Source organism: Phoenix dactylifera, chromosome 2 (assembly GCF_009389715.1).
Source record: "Phoenix dactylifera cultivar Barhee BC4 chromosome 2, palm_55x_up_171113_PBpolish2nd_filt_p, whole genome shotgun sequence".
NCBI classification, from domain to species: domain Eukaryota; kingdom Viridiplantae; phylum Streptophyta; class Magnoliopsida; order Arecales; family Arecaceae; genus Phoenix; species Phoenix dactylifera.
This window is the reverse complement of record NC_052393.1, coordinates 20,247,786-20,260,930: the sequence shown is the minus strand read 5'-3', so window position 1 is coordinate 20,260,930 and position 13,145 is coordinate 20,247,786. Positions and strand designations below refer to the sequence as shown.

Genomic DNA, 13,145 nt, shown 5'->3' with positions numbered 1-13,145 from the left:
AAAGTCGCAACGAGGAATCCTTAGAATACCAAAAAGCAAAAGAGTAGAAGATACATCTAGCACAGTGGCATATCCTATGGAACTCCAATCTTTGCACTTGAGAAACAATAGCTTTTCTGGTGAATTTCCTTCCATCTTGAGACTTTGTAAACATTTAGTTATTCTTGATCTTGGTGAAAACAAATTCTCAGGCAACATACCCACATGGATTGGAGAAAGCCTACCGTCTCTAAGAGTTCTTCGACTAAGATCAAATTCCTTTGATGGTAATATCCCGATGCAAATATCTAGTCTGTCTTCTCTTCAGGTTTTGGACTTGGCATGCAACAATTTTTCAGGAAATTTTGCCATCATCTCTCGAAAATTTTACTGCCATGGTTGAGATACCAAAAACAAGCAAACCAATGCTTTCAAATATTAGCACAGTGTCATATTATGAAGAGAGTCTCATGATAGTTGCAAAAGGATCAGAACTTATGTACACTAGCGTGCTTTTATTGGTTACAAGCATTGACCTATCACACAATAATCTTTTCGGAGAGATACCTAATGAAGTGACAAATCTTCACGGATTGTATTTCTTGAACTTGTCTGTGAATCATTTTATTGGAAAAATCCCACAAAATATTGGTGACATGCAGCAGTTGGAATCGCTTGATTTATCAATGAACAATCTCTATGGACAAATTCCGCAAACCATGCTTGCTTTGAATTACTTAAGCCAGTTGAACTTGTCATATAACAACTTATCAGGAAGAATTCCATCAGGAAACCAATTTTGGTCCTTCAATGACCCCTCCATCTATATTGGTAATCATAATCTTTGTGGACAGCCACTGCCAGATTGCCCTACTAATGCACCTCCACATCAAGAAGAGGAAGAAGTAGATGAAGATGGCTCTGATATGATATGGATTTATGCCAGCTCAGCTTTGGGATTTATCATGGGATTCTGGGGTTTCGTTGGCATGGTGATGATCAAAAAGGATATCAGGATTTCTTATCTTCGATTCATCGACAGAATATGTGACTGGGTCTACATAGAATTAGCAATAAAATTCGCCAAGCTGAAGTTCGTCATGGGGAAGAGCAACCGCAAGCGTAGCTAAGCAGTTACGGATGGTGCTGCAATTATATAAATATTCGAATGACGGTGGGAGCGCCTCCAATCCAAATACGTAAGGATATGAATTTAAGAACTTTTAAATGATTGTTACTTTTGTTGTTTTGTTGCATGTATGCTATTCAGTTAGAATGCTATCCATATTCGCCACCATTTAATGATAAATGAAATCATGTTTTGTTACAATTGGTTGTTTATAATTTTGTGCCACACTAGCAAAGTGATACCATGGTAGTAAAACACCTAATGTCAAACACAAAATGCCTTACGTATAAGAAGACAAACATAAGCACCTAATGTTTTGCTACTCTTTCAGTGTCCATCACTTTTGTTTAACTTTATCCTCACGATGAAATTCTACAAAGTAAATATATTTCCCGACTCTATTTCTTTAAGTTCCTCATAATCAAAAAGGAAAGAACCTTGGTGATTGGTGGATATAAAGTATTTTTCAAGCTTTATAGGATATGAGGATTTCTTATCTTTGATTCATCGGCAGAATATGTAATTGGGTTTATATAGAATTAGCAATAAAATTTGCCAAGCTGAAGCTTGCCATGGGGAAGAGCTAGCAATCACAAGCATAGTTAAAGGTTATGAATGGTTCTGGGATGTAGTGCTCTCTCTCTCTATCTATCTATCTCTGAATGATGGTGGGAGCACCTCCAAATCACATATGTAAGGATCTGAACTTGAGAACTTTTCAAATGATTGTTTCTTTTGATGTTTTGCTGCTTGTATATCATTCAATTAGAATGCTATCTGTATTTGCCACCATTTTGCTCATAAATGGAATAATTTTCTTTGGTACAAATAAATAAAATAATAATTAGTTAAAATTAGTTGTTTTTGTTTTTATATCACACTAGATAAGTGATATCATGGTAGTAAAACATTTAATGTCTTTCACAAAATACCCTAACCACCTCAAGATTATCTACATGACACGATAATAAAAATTGTTAAATAGACTAAGATATGCCCCACTTAGTTATCTATTTTAGCTCCATATGGGAAACTATTTTTGCTACTCTTTCGATGTCCATCACTTCTGTTTTTACATTGTCCTCATGATGAAATACTGAAAAGTAGATATATTTTCCGACTATTTCATTAAGTAGATATATCGTTTTGTTAGAAGTCTATCTGTATTTTATCCATCTCATCAATCAATGGTTGTTTGCCACCATTTGCTGATAATAAAATAATGTTTAGTTAGAATTGGTTGTTACTATTTTATTTCGAATCAACAAAGAGATTCATGGTAGTAAAACACCTAACGTCGCACACAAAATATCGTACCTTTATAAGAAGACAAACATAAGCACCTCCAGATTATCAATATAACATACTAATAAATTGTTGAGAAAGACTTATATATGTCCCACTTACTTGCCTATTTTAACTCGATGTGGAAAACTATATTTGCTACCCCTCCGATGTCCATCACTTCTATTTTAACTCTGTTTTCGTGATGAAAGTACTAAAAAGTAGATATATCTCGACTCTATTTCTTTATGTTCCACATAGTCAAAGAGAGGAGAGTGTTGGTGATTGGTGGAAATAAAGTGGCTTTCAAGATCTATAGGATTTAAATATCAATAAAGTGAAAAATTAAAAGAATGACTTAGGATATGAGGGTGCCAACGAGTCTAGTTAGTTAAGTTTCTTGTGTTGATACTGATATTATGGGTTCTATACATCCTTACTCCTATATTTGACCAAGCTTCACTAATCCTACTTCTCTAAAAAAATAAAAATAAAAATAAAAAATAAATGATAACAAAAAGGAAAAAGAGGAGGTTAGCATATAGTTTTGGACAAGAGAGGCATATAAACTGCATCATTCCTTAGCCACATTTGGTTGCTGAGAATAGAAATCAAACATGGTTTGTTCAATTCAAGGAAATCTATTCCTAGATAATGACTAGTTTTAATTCTTGTTTTTTGATAAGCTAGGTAATTGGAAGAGAACGAAATAAACCTTATAGTATATAGTCTAATATATTATTTATAACCAATATTATTGTAAGACATAAATGTTATAATAGTGTTTATATTTGTAATATTATGGCACTAGTGTTACTAATATTATTGTTGATACCATATTATTATAAACTAACGAAACACTTATCAAAATATATTAAAATAATACAATGTGATATATAATATATGATTTTGTACAATTTATAATTCTACAAATATAATAATAGAATATATAAGTATTATTCAGTGAAACTTGTGCTATTAATTTAGTAATACAAATATTACATTATAACAAAATGTTAATCTTCTATTATAATATTGATATTATTATAGTGCTCCAAAATAATGCAAATATAAATAATATAGAGTATAATATAACAATATAATTATCATATTTTAAAAACTATATTCATATATCAATCAACTCAACTCAATTAAGCCTTAACCTCGAATTAGTTGGAGTCAACTACATGAATCCTTTTCCTCCATTTTTCTTTGTTTAGGTTATATTTTTTGAAAAATATAGTGATATCAAGTCTTTCTTTACTACTTCATCCTATGTGACTTTTAGTCTTACTCTACCCTCTTTTATGTATATATATATCAAATCATTTTTCTAGTATATCTTTTGGCCTATATTGTAGACGTCCAAACCATATAAATCATCCTTCCTTCAATTTGTCTTCAGTTGGTGCTACATGTACCTTTTCACGAATGACTTACTTAACTATATTTATATATTATAAAAAGATAATAATTACTATAATATTATTGTTTTGACAATATAATTTAATATTGCAAGAACAATTCTAACATAAAATGTAATATATTAAGATATGACAAGAGTATTATTAATAAATGTTATCAAATATAAAATATTTATTTATAATATATAATAAAATTATTAGTTAATAAAATATTATCGGTACAAATATAGTATGTAAAACTATATTATTACTTATATATGTTCAATATAAGTAAAAATAACAATATAATTATAATAGCATAATAATTATAATAATATAATTTAATAATATAATGATTTTTAAATATATAATCCAATATGATGTGATATGGCAGTCTCACATATAATAAATAGCATGACTTTAAGATATGTAATATCAGTACATAACACAAATTTATATAATATTATATTACTCAATAGATAATTTATTCTATATAATCCAATATAATTTAATAATATATAATAATTGTCCAATATATAACCCAATAGGAGATGATATGACAATCTCACATATAATAAATAGCACGACTTTAACATAGGTAATATCGGTACATAACACAAATTTATATAATATTATTTTACTCAATAGATAATGTATTCTATATTGTATCTTTATGACATCACTAACATTAATAAATATAATATGTAAGCAAACTTATCTTCATTGTTACCTGGATATATATCCAATATTGCAGAAATGGTACCTAAGCTCTCTGGTTATAGATTCTTCCTTTTCGTAGGAATTCGATACCCAATTCTTGCCAAACAAACATGGAGCCAAAAGATAACCAATCCCTTTAGTATTGTGTCATATGGTTCACTTTGCTCCTTTAGTTCTGAAAACAACCTTGACCTGCTATCACTTTATCTTGTTTTTTCACCTTCAAAGATTGACTCAGTGCTTTGAATCTCTTCGATCAAAACATTCTTCTATATGCAAGAACAGAGTGAAGTTAATTCGTATATGACCATATGTTCTCTCATAACACATCTATAGTAACCAATGTAGAGCGACTTGTCATGAACTCAGCACAAAAGCTTAAGTTGTCGAAAGAAGGACCAATTCTGGATAATAAACCCATATGATGCCATTTTTATTAATCAATATGGGACTATGACAATCCCTTCCAACCAATCTTGTGATGCCCTTATTATGGTTGGCTCGTACTCGAGAGAGAGGGGAGGGGGCATCCATGGCCTAAAACCTACTCAAACCTATTAGGTCTTTCTTGACCCTGGTAATCCATAGCGAGGGATTGACCTGACAGCTCGATTTCTGGCATCTCCGAGTTTTGGTCAGTTCCTACCTGCATTTGGTAACCGTTGATTTGCTGAGAAGAGAAGGAAATTTGTGGTGCAAAGTCAAGCCTGCTTTTGAAGTGATGATCGAAGGAACTTGAGGAGCACTAGAAGCAAAGGCAAAACAAGATTCAGTATCAAGCTCAGATGCCAGAGCAAAGTCTTTATTTAATACTCTGAGCATCTGGCACAGCATAGCATTCGTTGAAATTGACTGTAAAACATAAATAATAAATATGTTCTATATCCTACAACCGTCACCGATTCTTCTGCCTCAATCAACAAAATATGGTAAATGTACAAATCTAGCTTCAATTTATGCTGTCAGCTTTCCAACCTGCAAATGGTGCAAGTATTTTTGCTATGTAGATGATTACATGTTGCAGTATCTAAAAAATGAGAGTAAAACCCATACTTACGCTTATACAACTTCTCATCATGCAGATGCACCACATTTACGCTTATACAACTCAAAACATAATGAGAGTAAAAGAAACTTTGTAGTTTGATGTTTTTCCTTTTCCTTTCTGCAATTTATCTGGTTTCGAAGTCCTACTGAGAACACTGCAGAAAATGTAACTTATTAAAACCCAATACCAGGTTTTAGAGGACTAACATGTTCTAATAAATTTTATGCATATTCTACATGCACCTTGCATTACCAATGGATACAAAATCTTCATTTCGGGACTTTGCATTTGTCTAGCATCATTGGTTCTACTTCAGCAGCACTTAGTAAGCTTCATCCCTCCTGCGACAAAGTTGTGTATTTGATGAGATATCTGTGGAGAAAATGCAGCGAAGGGAGCTCTCCTCATTCATAAAAGGCACATACAAATCTTTGATTTGTCTCAGCTCAACCTTCCTCCCAGTCAATCTCATCCTCATCATCACCGGATGCATTAGCTTCAACATTTAGATCAGCCAGTTTATGGCCAACCTGTATTGCCTGTTATCATTGAACATGGTTAACATCATTTACTAGACATGTTTTACAAGATTCCAATAAGCTACAAGAATCCATTAGCATAAACCATAAAATTAAAATTTTAAAAATTGTGTATATCAGCATCTTAAAACACCAAGACGATACATTTATAGACTTACTCAGAAGAAAAAGGGAAAAAACAATGGAATCAACATCATATCTGTATTGGCAATTTTTTTAGATGTTTCCAAGATAAAGAAATCAATGCTCCTACACAATGACATATAAAAAGTACCTAATTCCAAGAAAGAAGACCGAGGAAGTATAGAATTATTGGAGTTGAGCCAAATGTCACTCCTGGCACGGCTTTTGGATACTCAAGAAGGAATTTGACTTCAATAGCATTCATAACATCCCATATTTGACCATATGAGATGAGAAACACGAAAGATAAATGCACGTCATATCATAATTTGCATAATAAGAAACATAAATCCTGAGGTGAATCAAATGGTACCTAGTCTTATTCTGCTAATTACAGTGACGATGCCCTTTAGTAAGCTGCTAGGGCAAGTAGAACTAGATGGAGCAGCCAAAGTGAGAGGATTTGAGCAACCGAGGAAATAAAATAGAAAATAAGGCACAAACAGGTCAGGCTGGACTGCAGCATGCTTGACCATAACTCGACCCAGTTATAATTTTAGTCTTGAATTTGAACCCACTTAACTCATTGGCTGATCAGGTCAGGTTGGGCCAAAAACAAAAACAAAAACTGTTGACCCGACAGGCCGCACGACCTCGGCATAACCTAAATGATCCGGCCTAAGTTGAGTCAAGTAGAGAGTTTAGGTCGAAAATTTTTAGCAGTTTTTTTTTAAACCATAAATATAAAAATTGGTATTCAAAAAAATTATCAATAAAAATTATCAAATACAATAGAAGGGATGCCAACTTCAATATGAATTTTCATTTCAACAAAACTTTCTTATGTCTAGAAAATGAACATTCTTAGCGTACAAGTTTATAAACTAAAATTTTTACGAAATAAATAATTTATATACTTGAAAATCTTGTAAAATAAGAATCCAGTGAGCCAAACAAACAATGAATGCTTAAATAAAGAATAGAGGAGGTAAGAGGAGGCGGGTTGCTAGGGTGAATGGAGAGTGGTTTGTTAGGTGAAGTTTAATGGATAAAATTCAAGAAAAATATTTAGAAAAAAATGGGAATTGTTTTTGTTGCTGGAAATTAGACCTGGGGGCGGCCGTCGGCTGAGGAGGAGGAGCTCCGGCGAACACTGGCGGGCGGCGATCCGTCGGCGGGCGGCGTCCTTCCGTGGGGGGCCTGCAAAAAGCCGGTGGCCGGGGTTCCCGGCGCCAGCCCTCCGATGCTTAAGTCAAGGGGGGGCTTAATTTTGAAAAAGGAGAGAGGAGGAAGATGTATTTTTTGCTGAGTTTTTCTGAGTCCAACCCTCTCTGGGAAGGAAGGGTCCCATTTTTATAGGGGGGTCGGATTACCTGTGATGTGATGGGGCGAGGTCGTCGTACGACTTAGCACGTTGCTTAAGTTGGTGCGCGATCAGGTGAATTAATGCCTTGATGTTGGAGGTGAGGCCGGGATCAGAGAGTTGTCACGGCTGACCGGACGCTGCCGAGCCGATTTGTCGTGGAGGGCTGAAGATCCGTAGGTAATAGGAGCCACGCGCATTAATTGTTAAGTGAGTCGGAGATATGCATTAATTGTTGAGTGAGTCGGAGATATGCATTAATTGTTGAGTGAGTCGGGGGTTTGCAGAGATCATGCGTATTAAATGCTGGAGGCGGTGGCAGGGTATGGCCCCTGATCGGACTTCGGAAGGGTGCAACCGCGGTAGGTGGACGGCGGGGTCGGACTTCTGAGGTCAAAAGCCCTGAAGCTAGACGCCTGGTGGGGCGCCAGGTTGGGCGTAGTACTTGTGGAGTAAGCCACCTCAGGTGTGATCCTGCGTCGGTCCGTAGGGGAAAGTACCCACAGTGGACAGTTGGTGGGGTCCAACTCCCGAGGTCGGGCGCTCTTCGGGTCGGGCGTTCTGAAGTCGGGCGTCAAGCTCGGCCGTCCGAGGTCGGCCGTCATCCGGTCCCGTACCGGCAAGGTTCTCATGTACTCGGGGGAACCTGCGTTCCCCCAACATTACCCCCGACTTCCGAGTTCGAGCCGCTTGCGTGCTCGGACGTGGGAAGTAGTAGTCTTTATTATGGTGGCAGGGATCGAGGAGAGTTGAACTATGCTGGCGCCCTCACGCATCCCGAAGCGTTTATAACAGAAGGGAGGCGGAGGGTTGCGCCTCTTGGCCATTCGTTGCCGTCTCGTATGGCGAGCTCATGATGGGGTCTCAGGACCTGGTGGGGCGGCGCCTCGATTTCGTGGTCGAGGCGCCCTTCCTGAATAAGTACGCCGTTTCGATCCTCGAGGCGGACACGTGGTGTGATCTGGAGAGAGAACGTTTATTGAGTCGAACGCCTTGAGGTCGGATGCTGGATTAGCCGTTCGGGGTTTAAAGCCAGGTCGGTAGTCCGGGACCGAGAATTAGGCCAGTTGCTCGAGGTCGGACGCACTTAGCCTCGTATCGGCCGAATGGAGACTTAGGAGGCTAAGATTATGTCAGCGCTCCGCGCGTCCCGGGGCTCCTTTAATGAGGGGAGCGGGGGCGGCATTTGCTCGCTTTTCGAGGCGATCCGGCATAGCGGGTCCATGATGAGGCCACGAGATCCGATGGGACGGTGCCTTGGTTCTGTATTCGAGGTGTCAGTCCAGAGTGAATGCGATGCTTCGGCTTCCGAGGCCGACACATGGCGTGATCTGGACGGGGGGTGGAAACCAACCCTGTCGATTGGGCCGTTAGAAAGGTTTATATAAACCCCTCGATCTGGCCCTAAGAGAAGTCTTGTTTAGTCGCCTTCTCTTTTCCGCCGCTTCTATCCTCGTCTTCTTTCTCAGTCGCAACAGAACCTCTCCAGCGGTGCCCGGAGCGATTTCCGGCGACTCCTCCCGTAGGTTTTCTCCTTGTGTTAGCTAGGGGGTCCTCCTTTTTCCTCCTTTTTCCCGTCTCCTTCGTCTTTCGGTTATTTTTTCTTTCTTCCAAAATGGGTCTTGGTCCGGATGAGGCTGGATCTAATTTGTCGGGGGAGGAGCTGGAGTTAATCCGCTTTCGGTTCTTTTCCGGCCTGGGTTTCGTCTCGAAACTGCTGGGCCGGAGGACAGGGTGACGCGGCCGCCCCCAGGTCGGATCGGGATTCATCTCGAGATGCTCTGGGCCGGCTTGCGGTTCCCCCTTCATGAGTTCGTGAACAGCTTGCTGGTGGAGTACCAACTCATCCCAGCACAGCTCGCTCCGAACTCATGGAGGACCATAGTCGGATTTTTGTCCCTTTGCCTTGCGCACGGGATTCCAACTTCGGTGAGAATTTTCCGCCGGTGTTTCTTACTAAAGACAAACCCGGCGGATGGAGAGTGGCTATATTTCGCCTTTCGGGGCGGTATGTCATTTTTCCAAGGTGCCCCTTCCTCTATCCATGAGTGGAAGGGAAAATTTTTCTTTCTTGCGTCTGAGGTGCCATGGGGATTCGACCCGAGGTGGGGGCACCCCCGGCTGAAGGCCCTTAACAGGCTCTCCGAGTCCTCGGCGAGCGATCAGAGGGTCCTCGACGCTTTGCGGGGCCTCGGAAAGGGTTTCAACCTGACCGACCTCCTTAAAGAGGATGCCTTGGCGAGCGTTGGCCTGAGTTCGGCGCGTCCCGAGGGTAAGAGTAGTCACATTGTTTTGTCTCCTCCTTATTCGTTTCTTTCTCTCGTTTTTCTGATGTTGGTTTGACACTTGGAAGAATTTTTTTATTTCAGACATTCCTCACATGCCGACCAGCAACACATCCCTCTTTTCTCGGTTGAAGAGGCGAGAAGCCGAGGCCGGTGGGGCTATTCCTCGGCCCCGAAAGAAGTCCAAATCGGGCGTTACTTCTGCCTCTGCCGGGATGGGAGGCCCGGAGGCGGGGACCTCAGCAGCCGTTCGAGGGCGAACATCGGCCGTCGGGGACGTGGGCTCGGCGGCCCCATCCTGCCCTGCCCCCGTCTCCCAGCGGGAGGGGCCGACAACCATCCAACTGCGGCGCTCGGAGCCCGAGCCGAGCAGGGGCCCCGAGGTCCCGAATGCCACTCACTCCAAGGCCCCAAGTTCGGGCGAGCCGAGCTCTTCGAGAGGCCCAAGGGGAGAATCGGCCGAGCCAGGGTCCCCACTCCTCGAGGGGAGCTCGGCCTTCCACGATGCCGATGTTGCGCGTGCGGTGTTTCGGCGCGCTATGCTTCCAGCGGACCGGGCCGAGTTCCGGAACTCGTCGCTGGAAGAAATTGTTGACAGTACTTACTGCAATACTGTTCGGGTAAGCCACTCTCTTAATTTTTCTTCGACTACCGGTGTATATATATATATTTTTCACTTATGACTGCTTTCTCTCTTTTTTCCTGCAGCATGTTCACGAGGTCGACACCCTGATATTCATCGCCCAAGGATGCCAGGAAGAGACTCGGCGACTCAGCCGGCAATTGGAGCCGGTCAAGAAAAGGGTCGCCGAGCTGGTGGCCGCGCTAGCAGAGGCCGAAGCGCGGAGGGAGGCAACGGAGGCCGGGCGACTAGCCATTGTCGAGGAGCTCGAGGAGGAGAGGGCTGCTCACTCCTTGGCCAAGTCGGCCCTGCGCGCTTCGGAGGCGCGCCTGATGGAGGCCCGATCTGAAGTTGCGGGCCTAAAATACGAAGGCGGGGTCTTGCGCTTGAAGATCGAGCAACTTGAGGCTCGGGAGAGAAGGGCACTCGAGCGAGCCGAGCATGCTGTGGACTTCTTCAAGGATTCGGAAGAATTTCACGACATGCTGGAGGAGGAGACCGTGGACGGGTTTCTCCGCGGCTTTGACAATTTTCGGAGGCAGATGGCTCGGTTCTGCCCCCAGCTCGATCTCTCAACGATCCGTCCGAGGATGAAATTGGGCGCCGAATCCGACGACGACGTTCCTGCAGCCCTCGCGTCCGAAGAGGAGTTTGCTGAGGCCGAGGCGGACGCAGCCGCGCCGGCGGTGATGGAGGCTCCTCCTGGCGAAATCACCGAAGACGCTCCCAAGGCGCCCGCCGAGGTCCCTGCAGCAGGCCCCGAGCCCGCGCCCGCTGAAGGCCCCCAGGTCATCGCCATAGATGACCCCGAGAGTGACGCCGGCGCGACTGCCGCCCCTTAGGACTTAGATTCTTTTTTTTTCTTTTTCATTCATTTTCTTTAGTTGTAAGCGAGGTCGGTGCTTCAACTTATTGTTCTACTGACCTTCAATTTTGTATCTGTTGCCCAGTAGATACAACCCAAGAGGAGGGGTGAATTGGGTCTTTTAAAACTTTTAAGCTATTTCTGAAACTTTTTGATTAATTATGCTAAGTTGTATAGATGCACAGTGAAGGTTAAACTTAGCAACAGTTTGATGTAAGGAAGGTGACTTGATTGAATATGCTTGCAACTAAAGGATGCGCGGATAAGAGTTAAGCAAGCAATTTATCTAAGTAAGTAAGTGTGTTAGTTAGACAATAACAAGAAGCATTACAAACACAACAAACATATAGTGGTTCGGTGCACCCCAGCACCTACATCCACTCCCCAAGGCCTCTTGGGAATTTCACTATAATCCTACAGATTACAGTTGGTTGTTTTACAAGCTCACAACCCAACTTGTTGTTTTACGAGCGCACAACGAACTCGGTCGGTTTTCACAGGCTCACCGACTAGAACCTCCCCAATTGTTTTCCCGGAATCACAATCAAACCCTTACACCGTTGGTTTTGACCTAGGCTCACCAACAAACCTCTTACCGTTGGTTTTCCCTTTGGCTCACCAACAAACCTTAACCCCTTGATTCAATCCCTTGATTGAATCAAGTTACAAGATATTAAAAACAAAGTTTAAAACAAATCAAAGCTTCTTAAACAAGCAAATATAACAATATAAACAAATAGAGTAAAGAGAAGCCCTCAAACGAGTTTTGAAGATGGAGGAGCTCGGCTTCTTCTTTACTTGACCCTCTTCTGATTTGGCACGAAGTAGAGGATCACCGAGGCAGCACACGGATGGAGAGGAAGCTTTGGGATTCTCCTGGATGCTCTTCTTCTCTCTATTACGCTTTGGATGGCCCTTTTGCGCTTATGGGAGATTTCCCTTGTATTCTCTTTGGAATCTCTTCCCTAAATGTTCTCTCCCACTTCCATCAGTTCTCTCCTAGCTCTCTTCTTGTTTTTATAGCTTTAGATGGCGTGGAAACAAGAATATAGCCGTTAGAGACAAAAATAGAGCCGTTGGACACAGTCTGCACTTCCTGACAATATTACCGTTGGGATCGGAGTCGACTCGCGCGATCAGGAGTCGACTCGCCTGTTGCAGGAGTCGGCTCGTGCTTTACTGGAGACGACTCGGCCACTGTTCTAAATTTGAATTAAAGTGCATGCCTTGACTGGGAGTCGACTCGACTTAACCCGGAGTCGACTCGCCAACTTCTGGAGCTGACTTGGCATTTTCGGAGTCGGCTCATCTACTGAAGTCCGTGGATCCAATTTTGAATTTTGTCCACTCGAGTCGACTCGACTGTCCTGGGAGTCGACTCGAATCTCAGAGCCCGAACTCCCGATCCTCTGTCTTTTTGGCTCGTCCAGTCTTGGAGTCGACTCGAGCTTCCTCAGAGACGACTCGGCTCTCAGTTTCCGAAACACAGCCTTCTGCCATCTTGGTGTAGTGCTGCCTTGGAGTCGACTCGAGCTGTCTGGGAGTCGACTCGAATCTCAGAGTCCGAAAACCGCTCTCTGACTTTTTCCTTATGTACCACTGAGAGTCGGCTCGCGCTTTCTTTGGAGTCGACCAGCCAACCATCGGAGTCGACTCGCGTTCCACAGGAGTCGACTCGAATCTCAGGGTCGAAAATCGCTCTCTGACTTTTGCCTTGTTTTCCTTAGGAATTAACTTGCCAGCTATTGGAGTCGACTCGAGTTCTTCAGGAGTCGACTCGCCTCT

General features: G+C 42.0%; 1 protein-coding gene across 1 annotated transcript; it reads left to right on the top strand.

The window, feature by feature from the left end:
• Window positions 1-374: 374 nt before the first annotated feature.
• On the top strand, window positions 375-1,109 carry LOC120109995 (receptor-like protein EIX2). The gene has a single exon (XM_039123948.1). It carries the CDS (start codon window positions 375-377, stop codon window positions 1,107-1,109), a length of 735 nt encoding a protein of 244 aa, XP_038979876.1.
• Window positions 1,110-13,145: the final 12,036 nt, after the last annotated feature.

Coding starts and splice junctions, on each gene's coding strand:
- LOC120109995 (XM_039123948.1), top strand. CDS start 375: ATGGTTGAGATACCAAAAACAAGCAAACCAATGCTTTCAAATATTAGC.